We start from the raw sequence: 24,789 nt of genomic DNA, 5'->3' as shown, positions 1-24,789 counted from the left end.
TTTTGTTAACATGAAGTTTCATTTTTCTCATTCACTTTATACATAGAGAAGCCCTTGGGAACACTTAATTCTCTTAACCTTTTCCAGCCTCAGTTTTCTTAAGAAACAATCGTGTTATACAAAGATTGACCATGTGACCTGCTGTAGATGATGCACGGGAACTGAGTATCGTTGTGGTTCTTGCTTTTGTGATTGTTGTTGTAAATAATAACGTGGACCACGTAGCGTAGTATTAGGAAGAGTCACTTTGAAGTAAACAGACAAAAGTTGAATCCTAGCTCTGAAATTTTCAGCTGAGTGATTCAAGCCAAATACTGTAACCTCTATGAGTTTATTTCTTCTTGTGCAAAATGGGTGATAGTGATGAGTGGGGGGAGAAGATAATAATAGCTGTCATTTATGTATCGCCTATTGCTTCCGTCACCGTCCCAGGCACTTTAAGTGTATATGTGTGTGTGTGTGTGTGTGTGTGTTTGTGTGTGTTTGTGTATGTATATATGTGTGTGTTTGTGTATGTATATGTATATATATGTGTGTGTGTGTGTTTGTGTATGTATATATATGTGTGTGTGTGTATGTGTGTGTTTGTGTGTGTGTTTGTGTGTGTTTGTGTGTGTGTGTATATGTGTGTGTGTGTGTTTGTGTGTGTTTGTGTATGTATATATGTGTGTGTGTGTTTGTGTATGTATATATATGTGTGTGTGTGTATGTGTGTGTTTGTGTGTGTGTGTGTTTGTGTGTGTTTGTGTATGTATATATGTGTGTGTGTGTTTGTGTATGTATATATATGTATGTGTGTGTGTTTGTGTATGTATATATGTGTGTGTGTGTATATGTGTGTGTTTGTGTGTGTATGTGTGTATGTGTGTGTGTGTATATGTGTGTGTGTATATATGTGTGTTTGTGTATATATGTGTGTGTGTGTATATATGTGTGTTTGTGTGTGTGTGCGTGTGTGTGTGTATATATGTGTGTTTGTGTATATATGTGTGTTTGTGTGTGTGTGCGTGTGTGTGCGTGTGTGTGTGTTTGTGTATGTATATATATGTGTGTGTGTATGTGTGTGTTTGTGTGTATATATATGTGTGTGTGTGTGTGTTTGTGTATGTATATATATGTATGTGTGTGTGTGTTTGTGTATGTATATATGTGTGTGTGTATATGTGTGTGTTTGTGTGTGTGTATGTGTGTATGTGTGTGTGTGTATATGTGTGTGTGTGTATATATGTGTGTTTGTGTATATATATGTGTGTGTGTGTATATATGTGTGTTTGTGTGTGTGTGCGTGTGTGTGTGTGTATATGTGTGTGTTTGTGTGTGTATGTATATATATATGTGTGTGTGTATATATGTGTGTTTGTGTGTGTATGTATATATATGTGTGTGTGTATATGTGTGTGTATATATGTGTGTGTTTGTGTGTGTATGTATATATATATGTGTGTGTGTATATATGTGTGTTTGTGTGTGTATGTATATATATGTGTGTGTGTATATGTGTGTGTTTGTGTGTGTGTATATATTCTCATTTAATCTCCATAAGAACCCTATGAGATTATTATACCCATTTTACACATGCAGAAACCAAGACAAGGAAAGATTACGAACTAAGGTTATAGAGGTGGTCTGTGATTCAAACCAGACAATTTGTCTCCAGAATCCCTCTGTGCTCCAAAGTCCTCTCGACAATAACCAACTTTATGGACTTGTAAAAAATAAATCAGGCAATAAAGTGCTTTACACACAGCAAATGCTCAGAAAATGTTAGCAATTAGCATCTCTCATTTGCTAGGGAAAATTTGATAAAATGTAACTTTGATGTACTTCTAAGAGAGTTCTTAACCTCATCTATATAATGGTTTCCTCATCTATATAATGGTAGTTAGAGACGTGACCTTGACTTGTGACTCCCTTAGTCTGTGACATCAGTCTGCTGTCAGTGTGGAGAAGGTCACCTTAGACTAGTGGTTTTCAGGTTTCCCAATGGGAGTGAGTTGCCACCCCTACTCCCCCGAGACATTGGTAATGTCGGGAGACATTTTTGTGTGTCATCCTGGGGTGGGGGTGGGACAGGGAGGGATTATACTGGCGTCTAAGGAGTCGAGGCCAGGCGTGCTGCTGAGCATCCTACAGTGCGAGGACAGGCCCTGCACTGCGAAGAATAATCCAGCCCAAAACGACAACAGTGCAGAGGCTGAAAAACTGCATTAGCCAAAGGTATCAAGGGTAGTAAACACCAAATTTTACTTCTTTAATTTATTTTAATTTTCTTAATCTCTAGCATCTTGTATATTCCTTGGCATATCATAGGCAAATAATGAATATTTGATGAACATATGAAAATTGAGTTATGATTAATGAATACATAGGAATGAATATGTGGAAGACATGTTTATTTTGTTTAGAATGAATGACTAGCACATTGAATAGATCTCCTTTCAAATACAAATTCTAGTCCTCAGCCAAAGATGGGTGATTTTGGATTATGCATACTTACTTTCTATTAACTTAAATAATTGGGAATTGACTATGTATATAAGAAGAAAGGAAAAGATATATTTATGGAACATAGTATAATATCAAGGTTAAAGTGTAGGCTCTGTGACTGCCTCACATGACCCTGACTTTACAATACATTTCCTATACCCAGTTACTTCACCTCTCTAAATTTCAGTTAATCTTATTATTAAAATATAGACCATAACAGATATTATGTTAAGCCCTTAGCATAGGGTCTAGCAAGTGTTCAATATTATTATTTATTATAATTACTATTATTGTTGCATCCTACTATGAACCAAATGTTTTTGCTTGGCATAATGTAGTTCACTCTTTCAACAGTCCAGCAAGATCAGTATTAATAGGTTTCATGGATGTCTCAGCCCATGTTCTATCCACTACACCAAGTTGTCTGCAACTGTACTGCACACATTTATATGTGTCTTTTAAAGTTGCTATCAGTAGTTCTAACTAAATCTGTTTTTAATAAGTCATTCATCTATAAAACACCTTGCTCTATTCAGAAATATCAATGCAACAAAAGACTAAAGGAGACTAAAGAGTCATGACAACTAAAAGCAACATATGATCCTGGACCGGATCCTGGATTTGAGGGGTAGGGGAACACCTATAACGGATATGATTAGAACAGTTGGTTAAATTTGAATATGAACTATACGTTAGATAATGGTATTAAATCATTGTCAAATGCCTGAATTTGATCATTATTATTGCAGTTATATAAGAGAATGCCCTTGTTCTTAGGAGAAACATGCTGAAGTAATTAGAAATGAAAGGTCATGATGGCTACAACTTACTCTCAAATGGTTCTGCAGGGTAACCACAACAGTAACACAACAGCCTTTACTGTAGAGAGAGAAAGAGAGAGAGAGAGAGAGAGAGCGCTAAAGCAAATTTGACAAAGTGTGAAGAATTGGTCAATCAAGGTAAAGAGTTTTAGGGTGTTCATTGTACTGCCCTTTTAACTTTTGTATAGTTAGAAATTTTTCAGAAAAAAATTCAGCAAATTTATTACATCTATAGTGGAAGGAGCTCAGTATAACAATTCATTGACTGTTTCATTCATTCATATCTTGTTTTATAAATTAACGTTATTAAAAAATTGTTGGCCAGTTGATATTTTTTTGCCAGGGTTTTTCTGTTGTGGAGTCACTTCCATTAATAATACTCTCTAATGTCTGCATTGGTAAAGTGAGTGTTTTATAAAATGCAAGCAATAATCTGAAGTAGTAGAAAGGATATTAGGCTAAGCATTAGAGATTTGGATTGAAATCTAGACTCTGCCATTGGTCTCGAACTCCTGGCCTCAAGCGATCTTATCACCTTGGCCCCACAAAGTGCTGGGATTACAGGTGCAGGCCACCATGTCCAGCCTGGACTCTGCCATTGGTTAGCAGTGTGAGCTTTGGTTCCTCTAACTCCTAAGTATTTCCTTTGGGAAGAGTCATCTGTAAATAGATTTTACAAGTGTATTATTTCTGAATAAAAGGTGTAGAGTAATATTGGTTGAGTTGTTAATCCTAGCCCAACGGATTGAAAAAAGATCATTTCTGGAGAGCTTTACAAATGGAATACACTCTTACCTGTGAGTATATTTTGAATGTGGTCCTGGCAGATACGTATCAACCAGATGTGTTCCACTTTGGCCACTGTTTTCCAGAAAGTAATGGATTTCTTTTTTCTTTTTTTTGTTACATTTTCTCTAAGTGCTCCTGCCCTTTACAAGTGAAATGGCTGAGAGTAACAGGAAAAAACAAGAGATACTTTCCTGAATTTTGATTTGTAGTCTATATATTTACAGTAATCGTGCTGTCCACATACTGAAGGAAGCCTCAGAAGTACTTATTTGCTGAATTCCAACATTATGATTGTGTAACATTCTCTGTGTTCCTTCAGTAATATTATTATAAACTCAGAACAAGATTTAAAATTTTTACACTTAGTCTTGGGATAATTAATCTGAAACCTTAACAAAAGCCCACAGCAAAAACAACCACTAGCAGTATTGTATAACATATGATATTTTTAGGATAAGAGGCCAAGGCTTTTAAACCACTGGGGGACAGGAGTGGTGGGAGAAGATTCTGACTTGAATTGACAAGATTGTATCTTTATTTCTTTTCTGTGTTTGTCTTACATGCTAGGCTTCAAATAAAGTTTTCAATTAAAGAAAACGTTTTTTTCTTTTCACTAAAATGGCTACTAGGGTAGTACTTGGATTTCTTCTTTTTTAAAAGAAAGTCAGTTAATGGCAGTATATCGAAGGGCTTCTATGAAGAATTATCTGAGTTTAAGCAACCAGGTGAAGTAAATTGTTATTTAATTAGCAAAATATTTTTGTTTTTAACAGAAACAGATATGCACTATGCAGCAAAAGTATACCGTGATGACCGGCTCCGAAGAAAGGCAGATGCCTTGAGCATGGACAACTGCAAAGAATTAGAGCGGCTGACCAGTCTTTATAAAGGGGGATGAACTGGAATTTTTATTTATACCTTTCACTCTATTATTTCTGTAAGTTTAGTATCATCATGAGAGATGAAGAAAAAGATTTGCTGGTAAAAACTTATCTGAGTGGTTGGTTCCCAGAATCTTGGACTATTTATGACCCACTGGCTCCTTTAAATAGTAAGAACTGAAAACTAAAATTAATATTTTAGTTATGCCTCTGTGATTATTTTCATGTCAAAGCTTATATGATTCCTAACTAAAAATGTCTTGAGAGAGGATTGTCACACCTGTAGCAATTTCCAGTTTTAGTGATTCTCCATCTTTTCCCTTGTCTTGTAAATATTTACGGAATGATCATTTTGTGTACATAAAGTTTATTGCCTTTTTATTTAAATTCTTTTAGTGTTTAGCTCCATGAGACACTTCAGATTAAATTAATGGAATAAATGTTATATGACATAATTACATTTTCTTTGTTAAGGTGTCAAATATGTGGAGTTTAAACAAAGAAACTTTTTCAAAAAGAAAAAAAACACTAACTTTCTGTAAAATCTTATAGCATTATCAACTTAGAGGGAATTGATATTTTTAATATTGCTGTTATATTCCAAAATATATATTGAGATAAATGAACTGGTGTAGAGTATCAGTTTACTATTTAGTTTTATGAATTGCTATACATATACATGCATAGAAATGAAATGTTATACTGATAGATTTTAATAAAGAAAATATGAGGAAATGGCTGTGAATATTAAATTAAAAGGGTCTTCGACAGTAAAGTGCAGTTCTGCCATTTGCAATTCCAGTAATTAAAAGGCCCCCAAATGTTCATGTATATGTCTTTAAAGGCTGCTAAAATTTATTGTTTATAAAGAGGACTCACCTAATTTTTTCCCCATGGAAATTTGCAATTTCTTAGTGGTCATTTAAGCAGGATCCAAAAATAAATGGGTTCTTTTACAAATAAGTAATAAGAAAAATTATTACTAAAATATAGCTTTGTGCCTTTTAACCCTATTGCCAACTTTTAAACATATAACTAGCTTACAGTATCTGGCCACATGCACTAGTAAGCAGGTAGAATAGTGATTTAAAGCAAGTCAGCCTTAAAAAATTCTGAGCTAAAATCTACTCACCATTAAATAATTCAAGTAATCCTATAGGAATAAGCTCCTTGTAACTAAATCCACATAAAATTAGAAAAAAACAGCTGGAAATTGAAGTTTTTGGTGCCTGTATATTAGATATGAAAGTTTTGATTTCTAGTCTTCTGTGTTTAACAGTTATAATATTTTAGTGATTTTGCTTCATACTCAGTTAATGGAACATGAACATATCTTTGGTAGTTTTTTTGTGAGCAAGAAAATGCTAAATAGAGTGGCTTTGCTCCCCGCCCCGAATGTAGTTAATTTATGGCATCTGTTGAATAAAACTGCTGAAATGATCTTCTCTTAAAAATGTTCTCTTGTATCCCTTTTTCCAGCTGAATCAGTAGAAATGTCTGACTGATTAGTAGGTTAAACTAAACAACACACTGTACCAGGGAAACTGGACAACTTAACCACCTTGCTTTTAGAAACGTGACCTTTAAAAGAAAATACAATTTTAAATACTTTCTTGAACCCGTAGAATAAGTTTTTTAAAATATAAGGCCATAGCATTCTAATTAATTTTGAAAGTTCATATGTATCGGAAAATTTATAAAAATTTAAATGAAAAATTTCAACTACTTTTCCAGTTTTAATGGGAAATTTACACTATTATGGTTGATAATTATGTGAACTTACCTTCTTGTTGACTAGACTATTCTTTCCTTAATTCCAGCTTTACAGGGGGATAGGTAAAGTTACCAAGTCAAGTGATATCATAAAATGTATATCATAAAGTCATACATGGCTTTTGCACAGTATTATATTTCATTTGCGTTGCTGCATTCCATTCCATTTCATAAAATGTTAGGGGAAATGTGATTGATAAAATAAAACTTTCAAACAACTATGGAAAATGACGGAGTACCTGACCATGTAAGCCACATATAAAGTATGTAAGTAAAGATTGAGTCCTTAGTATCACCGATATCATGGTGTAAAGGCTCAACAAGTATCTTAGAATTTTGGATTAAATTTACCAAGTAAGAAGACTTTAGCTATATTAAGATGTAAGATGTTCATGTTTACTATTCTTTTTAAAGAAAAATCTCAATATTTTGCTATCTTATTTTTAGCTACATGAGCTTTGCAATATCACTGGATCATTTAAATCATCACCTATAAACTCTCAATCTTTTGAGTTTTGTCTTGCTAGTTTCTGTAACTGGTATTTTAACAGCTTGGCAGAGTTATGTTTACTAATGCTTTACATTTTTGTCTCTTTTTATACACACACAAACATTATTGTCCTTGTGAGGGTTTGTGGGGAAAAGAAATAGCACCTTTTCTCCTTCTTTTGATTCCTTAGTTCCCAGATAGACTGGTGCTAGTCATTTGGTTATTTGTAAGTTGCAGAATTTATTTTGATCGAGGAAAAAAACTGAATTCTCAACAATGAGAAATGTCAAGTTATAATCCATCTAATAAGTGAAAATAATATATTTTGGGAACAGATTACATTTGAATGCTTAAATAACTGTTTCTTAGTCATTCCATGCTTATTTATGATTTACAAAGATTTGGTGAAGTAAATTCCTTAAGGCATACATATGCCAGTGCATTAAAATGCTCCGCTTTGCTGTCACCTCAGGTGTTCACAGGAACAGGAATGGGGAATGCCAGCCCTTCACTTTAATTGCACTTTCATGTTTAATTTTCTTCCTGTTAAATCTTCATTTATACTAGTGTGTAAAATAGTTGCTGAAATGACTAATCTTTTGATTTCCCTTTTTCCCTTTTTCCCTTTTTTCTGTAATTTAAAAAAATAACAGCTATTCAGCACGTGTGAAATGCTAATGTTACTTAATGTATTCCAATATATTGCATTAAAAAATAAATCTCTCACCTATGTTAAGGCAGTGAAATATTTCTTGATGTTAGCCTGAGGACCAAATGAGCCATCTTTCCAGTTAAGCAAGTTTTATATCAAAGGACCAAGCGGTTAAAATAGGAGAATCTGTGCATTTATTTAGCTTCCCCACATGAAGCTTGGGTTCCGTACTACCCTTATTACTATCCGTCTTCATACTGAGTGAAGCAAACTGAAAGGAAGCTCATAATTTTTTTTTTCTTATCCAAACAGAAAAACTAATGAAAATGAACAATAAATGTGAATTTTACTCTTCCCTTAAATACATGAAAACCTTTTCTGTTGGTCACATTGGACTACTGCCTAGTTAAAAATCCATAAACTTCTCTATAAGCCAGTGGTAAAGAAAGGAGTAGTCTGGCAAAAACTTCCAAAATCTTTTTAAACTCTAATTTTCAATTACAAAGAAAAAGTGGATAGACTGAGGCTTTTCAAGGAATTCCTGCACATTTCTTTAATAATCTGGCAGGCACAGTCCTAGAATTCAGGCTTTCTTTTTTGTGTCATTACTGTTAAATAAATACTTTCATATAAATGGAAACATTTTTCCTCAGAATATTAATGCAAAACATACTCCTTATATTAAGAAGTATGTAACCGTATTTTTTGTAAATTCCCTATGCATAACTTTTTCCTGTTGGTATGTGATTCCTTTTCATTTAATTTGATTATCTGCTGGTGTTGGGGCCAATAGATTTGTGAATATCCTGTGGATGTGTCTATGTATAGGTGTATATATATATTTTTTTCCAGCTAATACCTCAAATGTGTGATTGTTTAATATATACCACACTATGTTTGCACAGAGCAGGGCTTCCATTAGCAGTGGATATTCTTATTTCTAACTTTGAAAATCAGTCCACTGAATTTCATTGGTGTGAATTTTTTCTGTTGATCTTTTTTATGATTTAATGCAGATTCCTATAATAAGGCCCACATTCAAATATAATTGTATCTTTCTATATCTAGCAATCTGGAAATTCACAGGGGTAAGAAGTGTTTCTTGAAATGTCTTAATTCAGTAAGTTATTAAAAATTGGGATGGCTGGTTGCCAAGATGTCTAGTAACTACATAGCAGATGACACCTGGCATGAATGTCAGTCTCATTCACTTTAGCACAAGATTCTGTACATTCCAATCTGATGCTCTACTTTGCTATTTAAGTACACCGTTAAAATAATAGTGATTTTCATGACATTGGAGTATTTCAGTCATTAGTTTCAAAATGAATTGCTTTTGAATTGGATGACTATACCAATGAGAGGAAACACATAAATGATGTTTTGTAGTTTATTTCTATTAAGAATTGCTTCTTACTGCCTTTGTTTGTTTGTTTGTGGATTGCTACATACTTTCTTTCCATGTAAAGTTTAGTTTGTATTTTGAAAAGCTGCAGGTAATGTTCAAGGTGTGATGGAATTTTAATGGAAGCCTTGTCTAAGTTAAATGAAGAGAAACTGGTAAAGGAGGGCTTACTTTGTCTATAGTGCATTCAAGATTATAAATTAGGTTTAAAAATGAAATGTCTGATTTGTAAAATATTTAATGTTATATCAGACAAATAAAATTTTCTGTGTGAGAACTCTGTTAAAGAAAATGCATTTGATATTTAATGAATGTTCTGCTGAATGATTTATGATGAATTTTTTGTCTTTCAGTCTCTGTAGTTTATCTCAATATATTAATAAAAAGGTCTGTTCTCACTGTAAAAGCTTTGTTTTTATCAAGTTTTGTTCTCCTAATATGCCCATTCATTCAGCCATTCAATAAATGTATCAATGCCTGCTGCATCTCAGGCAGTGAGCTGGGTGCTGAGAATTAATCACTGAAGCAGATAAAAACCCTTATAAAGTTTACATCTAGCAAAGAAAATAAGTGTCAAGTAAATGATTATAATTATGGTAAATGCTACAGTGAAAATTACAGGGTACAATCTAGAAGATGGTCCTAAATTAATCTAAAACCCAAAAGATGAGATTAGTAGGACTGAGGTGAAGGCTGTAGAAATATTTCAGGCAGAGTGTGCTAAGTTGGTAAAGTGATAAAAACTTTATGGATGTGAAAACAAACTCAAAATGATTATAGCATAAGGAATCCAGGGTAGATCAGAGAATTAAGATAGGGGCCAGGTCCCCATAAGACCATATATGTATAAACCATGATGATATTGAACTTTATCCTATGACAATAGTCAAAAAAAAAACAAAACGTGATTTTCACAAAAGGAGTTCCATGATTAGATTTGGGTTTTTAGACTATCATTTTAGTTGCTGTGTAAGCCAAGGGCAAAGGTTATTGCCAAAGAAGAGATGAGCATGACTTGGATCAAGCTAGGAAGATAGATCAGTGAATGATTTTCAGAGATATTCAGGAGGTAGCATCAGAACTATGATTGATTGGATTTGGGTATATGGAGGCAGCAATTAAAAACCAGACTAAAATTTTCCAGAAGTTTGGACATGAAAGAGAGTAGAGAAAAAAAGGGTGGTAGCTGGGAGACGATGTGGTTTCCAAAGAAGGCTTTTATTTTTTCAATTATTATTTCTCAAATGAGAGACCTTACTAATTTTTTAATCCTGATGGAAAGGGGCACGTAGCAGGTGTCTGTAGGCCAATGTCTGCCACCGCGCACGCGCAGGACGCAGGCCGGGGAGGGGCGGGGCACGTCGGACGTCCGCGCGCGCGCGCGTGCGCACTTCCGCCGGGCCGCCCCGGAAGTCCCCTATCACGGGGCGCCGGAGTCGTCCCGAGTGCTTCCTGGAGCTTCGACGAGGTCACGGATCATGTGACAGCCGCTTGCCGAGCGAACTGTCTTTGAAGCTGTCCCTGAAGTGACAGCGGAGAGAACCCGGCAGGCCAGAAACCCGGGTAACTGGAGCCCGTTTGCGCCGCGGGCAGGCGCGGCCCCGGGTGTGGCGCGGGTGGCGACGCCGAAGAGGAGAGGACGCCGCTTCTCCGCGGGCCCATCTGCGGGGCGGGGTGGGCTGCGGTGGGGCGTCCCCGCTGGCTGCCTGTCGGGGGTTGGGGAAGGCCGCCTCCCTTCTCCCTGGTCCGAGCCCAGGACCCGCGGAGCTCTGCTAGGTGGTGACAAGGGCCGAGCTCGCTTATTTCGCTGGTGGCGGAGAGGGCGGAGAAGCCTGCAGGGAAGAGTCACCGGCAGTTTCTCTTCCAGGCGTGGCGATTGATCCTGCGGGCGAAAGGGGTTCGTCATGGCGGATGTGAGTTGACACCCCCACATCAGAAGGGGAGGGGGAGAAATTTGGGGGAGGCTGTGGCGGGAGGAGAGGTAGAACGTCCCAAGCAGAAATTTGTTCCGGTTTGGGTTCCTCCCCTCCCCCCAATTAATTATTTTCTCTGGGATTGGAAATAGGAGACTAATATGAATGAATTTGCAGGATGCCGAGTTTGTGCCTGGAATGGGGCTGGAGGACACTAAGGAGCCTGAGGTTGAGAAAATTGTATTGTCCCCGCTCCCAATCCTGCTGGGACATAAGAGAAACTATATATATATTTGTCGTTTGAAATTCTAAGTGATACTTGCTGCTTTTCCCGTCAATATGTGATAAGTAGAATATGTGTTCTGAATCCTTTTTTTCCCAATAAGTGGTCATGATATCTCGTTAGGTTCGTTGTAGCAATTTAAGGTGACTTCTAACGTATGCCTCTTTAGCGAAATGGTTAATTCAGTGTGTGTGTGTGTTTAATATGAGAGCAAAAGCAAGCTGGTGTTTTGATAACATGAAACAAAATGATCGTTCAGGTTTGGAGAATCAAAACAACAGATATCTGATTCATCCATGGAAGGTCACAGTTGATACTTGGATTGTCAGTGAAGTTCCCCACATGAGAGAGTGTAATGAGACAAAATAGTCTATTTCTTTAGTCCTAACTGTGTTCCATGTCAAATATTTGACACACGCTGTCATTTATCTTTAGTCATGTGAAGGAACAGAGGTTAATCACCTTATTCAGGATCATTAAAATGATGGTAGGAAATCTGTCTTTGGACATGGAAATATGTTCATGATATCTTCTGAAGTGTACACAATAACAGTCTGAAAATACTGGTATGAAAAGTGTGATCTAGTTTTATATATGTATTTGTGTTTCCCTTTCTGGGTATGGTAATACATACATCTTCTCAATAAACTTTAACAATAATCTTAAGACACAGGTTCTATGATTATCCCTATTCAACAAATAATGAAACAGAGGATTAGAGAAAAAAGGTTATTTAACTTGCTCCAAGTTACATGACTAGTAAATATCAAAATCAGACAGAGAAAGATCAAACACAAGCAAGAAAAGTTATGAATGATAACCTAAGGTCCCTGAAATGTGGATAGGACAGGATGTAGAAAACCAGTGGAAGGCATATTATTATATGATTTTTATATATTCCCTTCAGGACCTAAAGCGATTCCTGTATAAAAAGTTACCAAGGTAAGATATTATTAATTTGTTACTGCATATATTCAGTATATCATATGTTAATTTATGAAGTATTTTGTTTCTGTTTTTAGACTAATATTATTTGTATATTAGGCTATTATTTAGCACTTTCAAATGCCTAACATAACCCTAGGTAGCACAACAGATGTGCTTTGAGTTTACAGATAAGTAACATGGTTCCTGGAGAAGTTCTATAACTTGTCCAAGGTCAAACAGCTAATGGATGCTGGAGGACTGGAACTCAGATTTCATGCCACTTTTGAGTTTTTTAAAATATATTATTATAGTAGTTTACTGGATTATACTTTAAAGTTGTTATAGTAATTTTAAGGGAAAAATTAAGAACTTGCCTTTACTTTTTAATAGCAATATTAAAACCAAGTTGCCCAGTCTATATAATTTGAGAATACTAGACTCAATAGTTTATACTTGAAAAATCACAAGGCTTCCTTTTGCCTGCACACAGCCCATTTGATGTACCATTTTATAAATTAGGCTCTTGTGTGTGTTAAGGTTAGCAAACTTTCTTTTATATATTTTACTGATTCAAAGGACTTTTCCACTTTAATTGAATTAAAATTCACATTTAGTTTAATGTAAAATGAAGCCTTCTTTGACAAGTGCTGCTTTCCTCTGCATTCACAACTATTTGCAGATAACTCAGAATTCCTCAGTTAAGAGCATGAAAGAGAGAGAGAGAGAGAGAGAGAGAGAGAGAGAGAGAGAGAGAAATGTAACCCATGACATCCATTTTTCACATTCCAGAATAAGGTGATTCAGAATTAACTGAATAACCTTTGAGGTAATATAGCAGAATATGTGGTGAGATCCTTTTTTCTTATCCCCCAAATCTGTTTGAAGTTAAAAAAAGGTTTAGATGTCAGTTTATTTCTGTAGGTAGGAAAGAAAACTCTTGTTTAGATTTTTGCTTGAATTGCTTGGTGTGGGTTGCCTGTTTGCTTGTGCCTTTACTCTAATTATAGACCATTAGAAATTAATGATAACTGTTTTCTGGTTATTTCATGTTAATGTAGTACTTAAATTCATTTTTATTCTCTTCCTCCTCCTATTGACAAACTATAGAGACAAGATGGTGATTCTGTTCTCAACCTGTAGCAATACAGGGATCCTAGCTGGTAATGCAGAGCCATAGAAATGACTAAATAAGCTGAGACCATGCAAAGGAATTCTAATAATCAATGGGAAAAATAACAATTGTTTTTTCAACTTTTTAGAAAAATTAAAACCTTTCTTATTGTTGGTTACAAAGATTTAGAGGAGTGAATACTAAAACTAACATTTGTTTAATACTTAATTTCAAACATTGAGAATGAAAGTGTTTCATTTCTTTGTAAAAAAACACTTATCAAGAGTAGTGTGAACAGTGTTTGCCTGCTTCTTTTCGTATACCTTAAGATAAGGAGCAGCACCTTTTCTGTACCTTGGCTAACTGGCATACTTCATTCCTGTTCTAAGTTTGGATCAGCTTTCAATATTTTGTCCTTTGTATTTTCAGTGTTGTGAGATATTTCTGAGATTTCCTTTAATATGATTTTTTTTTTTCCCAGCATCACTTCCTTTGGAACATTTTTGTCACAACCACTTTACTCATTTATGTCGATAAATTTGCCTTCACTGAGTTCCTCTGGCTACGTATCTAGAGTCTCTCTAATAGCAATAGTGTCCGTATGCGCTTGGTCATCTATTTCTTCTAAAACTGTTTACTTTATATTTGAATTTCAATTCCAGCATTATTATTTTTAATTTCTTCCTTGTATTCCATCTTTGCTAGCTAGTTCCCTCTTTCACTTATCTTTACTTTTTTTTTTTTAATGTTATGTGGTTTATCACTGGGAGATACGGAAGTATAAAAAAAACTACATGCTTTGCTCTCTTTCTGTGAGATGAATGACAGAGGTCCAGTGACCGTGACCGCCCACCACCATACTTTTAAAGAAGTGATGTGACTGGTTGCTAATTTCAAAGTGCAATTTTTTTTTTTTTTTTGGAGACAAGGTTTCCCTCTGTCACCCAAGCTGGAGTGCAGTGACACAGTTATAGCTCACTGCACCCTCAAACTCCTGGGCTCAAGCAGTCCTCCTGTCTCAACCTCTCAAGTAGCTGGGACTACAGGCACATGCTACCATGCCCAGCTAATTTTTTAACTTTTGTAGAGATGGGGTCTTGCTATGTTGCCAGGCTGATCTTGAACTCCTGGCCTCAGGTAATCGTCCTGCCTCTGCCTCCCAAAGTGCTGAGATTATAGGCATGAGCTACTGCACCCTGCCAACATCTATTAATTATGTAGTTATGTACATAGTAATTTGTGGCCTGAAGAGTTAGCAAAGTTTGTACTTTATGCAATTATTCAGTTAATATGCCATGCTACCTGAAATTTGACCCATGCTATTGGGGAGAAATGGTGTTATTTAACTAAACCATGACAACTAACGTGCCTGTGTTGGAACTGTGGAAAATGAGGGCTTTCTATATTTATCTGTAGTTGACGGAAGCTTAGCATATTGAAAGGATGCTCCAATTGGAGTTGGGGGAGGCATCCCACTACATTGGTGACTAAATATAGGAACAGAAACATAGTTGATCTACTTGTAAGTCTTAGCAGTTTATAATCCTGTTTTGTGTGTTAATATCTCTTGTTGAAGAAGTGATAAAATTATATTCATTGTTCTTAAGTTGTAAAGCCACCAGTAAGATACTCATTATTCACCTGGAGATCTAATAACTAAAGCAATAATTGACTGTAATTACATGATCTGTGATTGTAAGTAACAAAATTTGTTCAGACAATGAGGGTCTCACTTTAACAAGTAGGTATACTCTGAAAATAATGGTGTATGACACTAGGTATAGTGAAGCTATCTGTATAAAAGAATTTGAGAATAATCCAAAATGTATTCATTTATTACTGAGTAGCTCTAATGTTGATCAAAAACAGTTGAAAAGTAAATGCTTGTTTCTTCTTTGAATTCTGACATTTTTTATCTTTTAACCAGAGAGAAAATAATCAGGTGGTTGTGCTGATCAAGAAATAAATTCAGTTTAAGGATATTTGTAAAAACAATATTAAAATCTTTCCATAATGGCAGGAAAGGGATTAGTACCATCTGTTGTTTCAGAGTGACTAAGGCCAGTTTGACTCATGTTCATGATCATTTCCTGAAAGTAGGCTCACTACATCCCAGGAGTGGAAAGAATGAGGAAATAATGCCGGGAACACTTAGAAAGGATAGTAAAAGTATACACTTTGACTTGTGGCTCTATGTGTGGATTTGGATGCAGACATCCTGGCCTCAGAGCCATGGATCCATCCAGTTCACTGTTGTATTCCTGTGCTTCTCAACAACTAAGCCAGCCAGCTACGGATGTTAACAGAATGTGTGTTTTTGTGCATTTTTGAATTCTCTGTTAAATGTCATTCTTGGATTTGCATTTTAAAATCCAGTTGTGACCCAAAGCATTCTCAGGCTTTAATAATCACACTTTTTATGTTTTAAAATAACAAAATATTTCATAATTATGTGAGTAAAACTAAGTACGATATTTTTGATTACTAATGTAACATTTGATTTTTAGAATAAAAATGGCTGCTTTAGTGAGCTTAAAGTTTAGATTTTTGCGGAATATTTCATAAAATTTATTACTGCTAAAAGTATGGTATATCTTTTAATGAATCACAATTATTTTTAATTATTAGTAAAATTTATTCATATTACTCTTTGTCCACTGTGTATAGAATTGGAAACAACTTGTATATTTGTGACCTGATTTTTAAAAGTGGGTATTTTAAGAGTGTAAGTAATTTTTCTACTTTCTTGGACTCATATCTCTGAAATTCATTAAAAAGAAAGTCTTTTTTTTTTTTCTATTTCCTCTTTTGGTGCATTAGTTGGCATTTAAATTAATTTCCATAGAAATTAGAAAAATGTAGCTACCTGTGGTGGCACAGAGTTTTCTAAACATTTTCACAGTACTGTTTTTACCTGTTTTTTAATTTGTTTATTTTGGAGGTAGGTAATACATTCATAAAGTCAGATTCAAGAGTTAACTGAGGGACATAGAGTGAGAAGCTTTTCATTCCTGCCCTCCAGCCACACAGTCCCCCTCAGAGGTACCCTGTTATCTTCAGAGATATCTTACGTACCTACCGGCAAACCATATACATGTATTTACAGACATACACAACATGCTTACACATTTTGTTACGTAAGTTGTTGCTTCTTGTACACACTATTGTAAACTGTATTTTTTCACCTAAGAATGTAACTCTGAGCAGCCAGGCATGGTGGCTCATGCCTCTAATCCTAGCAGTTTGGGAGGCCGAGATGGGAGGATTGCTTGAGGCTGGGATTTGGAGACCAGTCAAAGCAAGAGCAGGACCCTGTCTCTACCAAAAATAGAAACATTAGCAGGGTGTGGTGGCGCATGCCTGTAGTCCCAGCTGCTCAGGAGGCTGAGGCAGGAGGATTGATTGAGCCCAGGAGTTTGAGGTTGAGCTATGATGACACCACTGCACTCTAGCCAGGGCAGCAGAGTGAGATGCTGTCTCAAAAAAAAAAAAGTGTAACTTTGAGAGCAGCCCCTGCTAGTACTTAAAGAATTTCCTTTTTCTTTCTATGGCTGCAGAGTATTCCATTGCATGTGTATATCATAACTTATTTAACTTGTCCTTCTTGATGGACAGCTAGGTTTCTCATCTTTTTCAAGTGATATTGCTATTGATAACTGTACAAAGCAATTTGCACGTGTGCAATCTGTGGGGTTTTTTTATATAATCTGATTTTTAACTTAGAATAATATGTGTGTTTTATGTATTAATCTTATAAAATGTTTTAATCCATATATAATTTCAGGATTGGATGATAATAGGAAATAATATCAATAATAGTATAAATAGTATAAAAATTATTTATGCACAGTCTCATCATTCTTATTTTTAAATGATTTTGTTTGTAACATTTTCCATCAAATTTTAATAACACTTCTCTGACTTAAAAGTTTTTGACAATGGGATTTTTAAAAATTTACTTTCAGTATTCTAACATTAGGTTAATATGACTATTTCTCATTCCTAAATTAAGACATTAAGGTTAACACAATAAGGAATGGATAATTCTGAGTTGCAGTTTACAGAGTGTTACAGGGGTGTAGGTTTTGTGTTATAAAGGGTTTTGCATAAATGTTCAAAGTTTGGCAGTGTTTCCCCAGTATAATTTTTAACACTTTACTTTTGTGCTGTAGTATGTATTTCTTAACTGCTAATTTCTCAGGGAATCTCACTGATAATTTAGTGCTTAAACTGTAGTGATAAATTATGTCATTGTCAGTGTGCACAGTTGACACCATTGGTATTAATTTTAATTAATATTTTTGATTGTTAACTTTGTACCAGCCTATGCTTTACGTGCATTATTTTATTAAATTTCACAGTATCCAAATAAGATAAGTACAGTTATTCCCATTTTCAGATTGCTCAACTGAGGCTTAGAAAGATTTCCTAACTGCCACAAGGTAGCATAAGTAACAGCAGAGCCTGGACTGGAATCCAGATCTTTCTAACTTTAAAACTATAGCCTTGACCATTCTGCTTATTTCTTCTTAGGTAACCGTGGCTGAAAGGATTACTGCATGACCTTCATTCTTTTTGTCCTGTTTCTTCAGCCTAGAACAGTCTTTCTACTCCTCTTCGCTTAGTGCCCTAACATCTCAGCTGAGATGTCACTTCCTCCAGGGAAGCCTTCCCTGACCCACTTGTCCACATCAGCCCCCTCTTTTCTAGGCGCTCATATCCTCGTGGATCTTTTAATAGCACTTGCTGCTGGTTGCAGTTCTACATTTGTTAGTCTGAGATGATTTGCTTGGTAGCCATTCACCTTTTAGATTGTAAACTTTGTGAAGGCAGCGATTATGTCTGTTTTTGCTTATCATGGTATCATGAAGTATTAAGTGCCACACATACTTCATATTGGAATGAATGAGAGAAAGGAAAAAAGACCTCTTTCTTTCTCACTATAACTACTTCTGATAACCTTTCATACATTTATAAATAATGGAATGATAATACATTAGCAATTTTAATAGAGAATCATCTGTGTTTTAAATCTTCATTAATAAATTGCATAAGTTTGTAAAGATTATAGATTTGTCAGTGATAAACATTTATTCAATTTCCGGAAGAGTTTTGGCGAACACATTATGGGAGCATATGATAATCAATAATTGAGGTTCTATGGGTTTTTAGAAGGAAAATATGTGAAAATTACCATTATGTCTGTGAAGTGCGTATTTTGAGAAAATGAAATGTTTTGTATTTTAACTTTTTTCTCTTTCTAGCGTTGAAGGACTCCATGCTATTGTTGTGTCAGATAGGGATGGAGTACCTGTTATTAAAGGTATTAACTGAGCACCTAAAATGCAATTGTTGTGTTTGCCTTTGACTAAAAAAATTTGTATGTGTTTACAAACATAAAACTCATTTCAGTAAATTCAGGAGATACTAGTTTTGGGGGAAATGTTTGCTTTTTATGTGAAAGGCTGAATTGGAACCTATAATATATTAGATGTCAAATGTATCATGTTAACATGTAGAGTTTCAGCATGAATTTATCATAGGCCTAGTTTCCCATAAATGACATTTATGGTATAATATAAACCATTAGTAAATTTAAGGGATGAGAATGAGTATGTGTGCAGCTAGATATAGTATATACGCAGACATCCCTACATATTTTTTTATGAACATTGCTAGTAGTTTTAGGATAATACCCATATATGTATGTCATCATGTATTGATTATTTTGTTTAATCTTGCCTACTTAATCCTACTTTGCTACTGGAAATAGATTTTTTTTAAAACTTTTAACTTCACAATTACTTTAGTTAACCAGAATCTAACAAATTTTCACCTGAGTTTTAGCTTTTTTTTTTTTTTAAGTATATATGATCTCACAAAGAGTCGGTATAGATTCAGACCATTTTTATTATTTCTACTTTATGGTGTGATCAGAATGGATGTTCCTAGTTATAGTGGGACATTGTCATGGCTTTACCACATAGTAAAGATTAATTTTCTGTACATTTTTTTTTACAATTTATTTTCTACCTGGAATTGTTATATGTGTCAGATAATTTTAGACTTCAGAAATGAAAGGAGGTTTAGAGGTCACTTAATTTAGTTCTTTCATTTTGTAAGTGACGGTGGTCATGTACGAAAAGTATGTTGCTAGTTCGCAGTGGCACGTGTGTCAGGGACAACACAGCAGCAGAACCCAGCGTCTCCTGTTGAGTGGCACAGTGTGCTTCTAACCCGCCATGACAGTCGCATGGCCATGGGCCTGACTCCACATAGGCCTTTTAATGAGTGAGAGGAACATGAAACAGGTAGCCAGCTGCAGGGTTATTCACATCTGCATGAGAGATACTGCTGCTGTCAGTTTTATGAGAACAAAAGTTTTTGTAGCATTTTTCATTAGTTTATTCTAGCCTGGATCTCAGATACCCAGAATATTCAATTTATTAAATATACTGCTTAATCTGTATTTTAAGGTAGATATCAAGGAAATGAAAACATTGAGTATGCTTTTAAATAAAGAATATGAGAATCAGCGTTTATTTCCCTAGTCACGATCACTGAACTTCTCGTTGAGCAATTTTTCACACCTAAATTGATGAGACCCAACTAGTGATTTTCAATATTGTGAAACATAACCTCTGTGCTCAATTTTTTAATGGATTTATGTTTTTTTAAAAAAGTGCTATAAATCTTCTCCCTACATAATTTTTATTTAAATCACTTATTTTCCTAGTGGCCAATGATAATGCTCCAGAACATGCTTTGAGACCTGGTTTCTTATCTACTTTTGCCCTTGCAACAGACCAAGGGAGCAAACTTGGACTTTCAAAAAATAAAAGTATCATCTGTTACTATAACACCTACCAGGTAAGTTCATAATTATCAGATGGTGTACCGATTTCAGCTCTCATTTTTGTGTCTTTTATATAAAATAGCTTGTGTTATAATTCTAAATTTTAATTTTGAAGGAGGATGAAATTTTAAAATTTTAGCCTTCAAATTGGTTAAGTTAAACTATAGTGATTTTTCCCCCCCACATTTTACGCCAGGAAATAATTACTTTGGAAAGATAGTTAAAGATTTAATAATAAAGTACATGTTGTCCTAAAAAGGGTAAGTCAGGTCACTGTTACCTCCAGTAGGTGGTGCCCTTAGCTAAACTGTGATTTCCCAAATGACACTTTTTTTGTTGTGTGACAAATAAAAAGTTTTCCTTGACAGGCAAATGATAAGTTATTTAAATTTGTTATTGCTGCTGATTCCATCATTTGATTTGAAGTGGTATGTATAATAAGTGAGATTATTTGTGGAGAAGAAGTTTGTAGTTACATATTTATTGATCTCTACCTGTATTTCCTTCTTAAGAATAAATTAATCTCTTCTGCTTTAGAGTGATGTTTCCTGCTTGATTCATTGATGTACCACTGATGATACACAAGTGATGTTTTTTATTTTAAAAATTACATATTTAGTGTGTGTTAGGTAAAAGATAACCAACTCATCTGACCTTTAATTTTACCAGTAAAGGATTAAGTTGAAGCTACCTTTTTTAAAGGTAGTTGACGTAAAGTTAATCTGAATTTAAATTAATTTAAATTGCAATGATACAGACGATATGAAAGTAAAACGACTCAGAAATACTGCCTTTAGTCATTTAATTATCAACTATTTATTGAGCCCCTAGTAGGTAATTGACATTCTGCTGAGCTTTAGAGACAAAAAGATGAAGACACGGTTTTTCACCTTAAGAACTTTTCAGGCTAAGTGGTATTAATGTCTCCAAGAGATTATTAGTAACTGTTTTATGGAAATATTTACTTTCAGCTCTTTTATATTTTATGATGTAACACTATGTTGTTAGGCTAGTAGCATTGACTAATCTAAAAAGTTCCGAAAGATTAAGACATTTCAGTTGAGCTATGCTACCTTTTCACAATGTGACATTATTTAGATCTTATTTTCTTTTTAGGTGGTTCAATTTAATCGTTTACCTTTGGTAGTGAGTTTCATAGCCAGCAGCAATGCCAATACAGGTACGTTTTAATTACCTTAAAGCTTCTAATTCTTATATTTTTAATTTAATTACCATATCTTAATTCGGTTTAACTTGATTTACTTACCATATCTGTGTACTCTAATATAATAGGAATAGTAGATTTAGAGTTAGGATACTTAAATTTGTGGCCGTTACACCATCTTTTTTGCTTGATCTTGGGAAATATGATATTTTTCTGGATTCTAGTTTTCATACCTGTATAATGGACTTCCTCAGTATATGGGTAAATGATTTTTTGAGATAGAAAAATTAAATGTTATCTTAAGTGGTACATCTTGCTCACATTAAAGCAGGTTAAGAAAACAAAAAGAGGGAAAAGAAGATAACCAAACAAAACACAAAATGATCAAGGATGAATTGAATTCCATATAGACCAATGTATTAAATTAGAATTTTTAAAATTTTGCATAATGGGCAAGATGAATATGAGCATTGAAAGAGCATGAATAGGGTGAGCATACTGACATTCTTGAGGGCTGAGAAATTTCAGAATAAATGCTAGGATAGTGAATAGTAAAATTCCATTATATCCAATACCTTTCACTGGATATTTATGTGTAAAATAGTGACGGTATTCAGTTGGATTATAGTTTTTTTTACACCCTTTTGATTAAAGTAGAATTTTTTTTTGAAACATCTGCTTCCAGATTTAATTGCTATTGAGAATTGTTATACATTATTTTTCTTGTTTCCCTCCCCGCCCCAAGCTGAGCAAGTTCTTCTAGCTTCGTCACTGAAGCCTGTTTTTAGATATCTCGTCTTTAGAATGAGAAGTATAGATTTGACCTGTTAGGTCTCTTGCATTTCTAAACATTTTAGGAAGCTGTGAAATAATATGTGTGAGAACTCTTTGTAAATTATATAGGATAGTAGTGATGTCAATATTTTAAGTATACTAAACCTTAATTTTGATAAATCACCAATCATCACATACTAAATCATCAGTTATACATTGTGATAATGTACAGAATTATAGTACTTAGAACCTTTCCTTGAGAGTCACATGCTTTTAATAGTCTATAAGAAGAAAATTTTTATGTGTTTGATCATAAAATCGGCATTAAGGTACATGGTCTTTCACTCTGGTAAACTAAGGAGAGAAGCTAGATATGCTAATTTCTAGATGAGTTTGTCTCCCAGATTCACCATTGAACTTTGTTTTAAACATGTGTGTTTTATACTCTACCATTTATCTTTTAAATATTTTTTCATTTGAAATACTCATTTATGAATTTATAAATTTGTTGAATTTATAAAATTTTGATTACTTTGCTCAGTATTGCAGTGTATATAATTTATTCTGTATACTAACACGTATATTTTTCAGCCATTTACTTAAATAACAGATGGTGAAAATAAACTTTGTAAAGATTACAGAATTTTTGGTTACTTTATCCAGGATTACAGTACAGACTGAGCAGCCCTAATCTGAAGGTCTGAAATCTGAAATGTTCCAAAATCTGAAACTTTTGAACACCAACATGACATTCAAAGGAAATGTTCATTGGACCATTTTGGATTTTCACATTAGGGATACTCAGTCAATATGTATTCTTCAGATATTCAAAAACCTGAAACACTTCTGGTCCCAAGGATTTTGGGTAAAGGGGTATTCAGCCTGTATTTTTTTTTTTCTTTTTCTTTTTTTTTTTTTTTTTTAGTCGCAGCAAGTAAACTAAGTCTGATTTACTTTTTGGTAATTATAAATTTTATACAAGAAGAGAACTTAAGTTGAAGACTTTCAGAAACATTTTTCTAATAATCTAATTTTCTTCATCTCTTTGTTTTAGGACTAATTGTCAGCCTAGAAAAGGAACTTGCTCCATTATTTAAAGAACTGACACGAGTTGTGGAAGTTTCTTAATTTGACAGTGGTTTCGATGTATTATCTTCATTACAGCAACACAATATCAATCCAGCAGTCTCTAGAACACAGGAATACTTGTATCCACGTGCTCAAGAAAGGTCCCCTTTTTCCACCTTCTACTAAAGAAAGAGCCTATGTATATAATTTATAGACAGATCGATTGTTATATTTTCTCGTGTTGGGTCTTTTCTTATTTAGTGAGATCTGGGGATACCACAGAAATGGCTCTGTCTGTCACAGCTCCCATGGAGTTAGTCCAGTCACCAGACATGGCTGAGATTCTGTTCAGTGGATCAGAATCAAAATGGTGCATTGATCCACTGGAGCCACTGAGTGTTCCCTGTTGTACAGTGTGCCCAGGTCTCCAGAAGGAGGCAGACTCTTTTTATTGTGAATAATGATAAGGACATATTTTTCTTCAGATTATGTTTTATTTCTTTGCATTGAGTGTGAGGAAGATAAAATGGCTTAGTAAAAGGAATAAAATCAGTACAATCACTAACTTTCCTTTGTACATATTATTTTGCAGTATAGGTGAATATTACTAATTGATTCTTTTCAGAGGGTGCTGCTCTTTAATGAAAATGAAAATTATGGCTAATGAGTTTTCCCCCAACTCTGCTTTCTATAACCAATCAGTGTTTTAATGTTTGTGTGTTCTTTATGAAATTTAAATATGGTTTGTTATTGAATTCTGTTTCCAGTATCAATATGTATGTAAACATGATAGTGTAGCCAGTTTTTTCATACATGAGTATAAATAAAATAGTATTTTTAAAAATATAATTTTGAGCACTACATAGGTCTTTGTTTTTTTCCAGATTTTCCCAAAAGTTTAAAGAACATAATTAACTTAATTCATTCTTTCAACTACATGAATAAGGAGTGAGTGTTTCTCATAGGTACTGGTTTGGAGATTGGTTTACCTAAAGTAAACTGTCAATTAGAAAAGAAAGCTCATCCATAAACCTAATTTAATCTCCATGAAAGAGTTATAGTTCTACAGTTTGCCCTTTATGTTCAGGAATGCAGTTCATCATTTAAGGTTGTTTCCTTGTAGGTTCTTTAACAATCAGTCTGTCACCGGTACAGATCAGTACATATGCATTGAGAACCTGGGTGCCAGTCACCAGAGCTACGACATCGCACAGTTGTAGGAAGCACTATTCACGTGTTTCTGTGCTGTGGGGGAGCGTTGTACAGTGAGGCATTCGGCCAAGTGTTGTGCTGCTTGCCCTTCCCTCTCCCTCCCTCCTTACCACGTAAATAAGAGGTTAATTTGTAGTACCTTCCTTCAAAGAGCTTACAGTTCAGTAAAGGAAGCAGGGATA

At 34.6% G+C, this 24,789-nt stretch overlaps 2 protein-coding genes across 3 annotated transcripts in view; both read left to right on the top strand.

Moving 5' to 3' along the window:
* The window catches only part of DNAJB14 (DnaJ heat shock protein family (Hsp40) member B14), a 45,191-nt gene extending 39,703 nt beyond the window's left edge, over window positions 1-5,488 (top strand). For both annotated transcript variants that reach the window (XM_045536892.1, XM_045536893.1), the window contains one exon: window positions 4,871-5,488. In XM_045536892.1, coding sequence (XP_045392848.1) covers window positions 4,871-4,995 — 125 coding nt within the window. In that variant the 3' untranslated portion in view covers window positions 4,996-5,488. The remainder of the gene's footprint in view (window positions 1-4,870) is intronic.
* Window positions 5,489-10,724: 5,236 nt separating this feature from the next.
* On the top strand, window positions 10,725-24,244 carry LAMTOR3 (late endosomal/lysosomal adaptor, MAPK and MTOR activator 3). Its single transcript, XM_045536891.1, has 7 exons — window positions 10,725-10,861; window positions 11,166-11,211; window positions 12,402-12,436; window positions 18,797-18,855; window positions 20,269-20,402; window positions 21,505-21,568; window positions 23,382-24,244. Exons 2-7 carry the CDS (start codon window positions 11,203-11,205, stop codon window positions 23,453-23,455), a joined length of 375 nt encoding a protein of 124 aa, XP_045392847.1. The 5' UTR covers window positions 10,725-10,861; window positions 11,166-11,202; the 3' UTR covers window positions 23,456-24,244.
* Window positions 24,245-24,789: the final 545 nt, after the last annotated feature.

Source organism: Lemur catta, chromosome 24 (genome assembly GCF_020740605.2).
Source record: "Lemur catta isolate mLemCat1 chromosome 24, mLemCat1.pri, whole genome shotgun sequence".
Classification (NCBI taxonomy): Eukaryota; Metazoa; Chordata; class Mammalia; order Primates; family Lemuridae; genus Lemur; species Lemur catta.
The sequence above is the reverse complement of the archived record's forward strand: the minus strand, read 5'-3'. Positions and strand labels throughout refer to the sequence as shown.

Coding starts and splice junctions, on each gene's coding strand:
- LAMTOR3 (XM_045536891.1), top strand. Junction 18,856..20,268: donor TGGAGTACCTGTTATTAAAG/GTATTAACTGAG, acceptor TTATTTTCCTAG/TGGCCAATGATAATGCTCCA. Junction 20,403..21,504: donor GTTACTATAACACCTACCAG/GTAAGTTCATAA, acceptor TTTTCTTTTTAG/GTGGTTCAATTTAATCGTTT.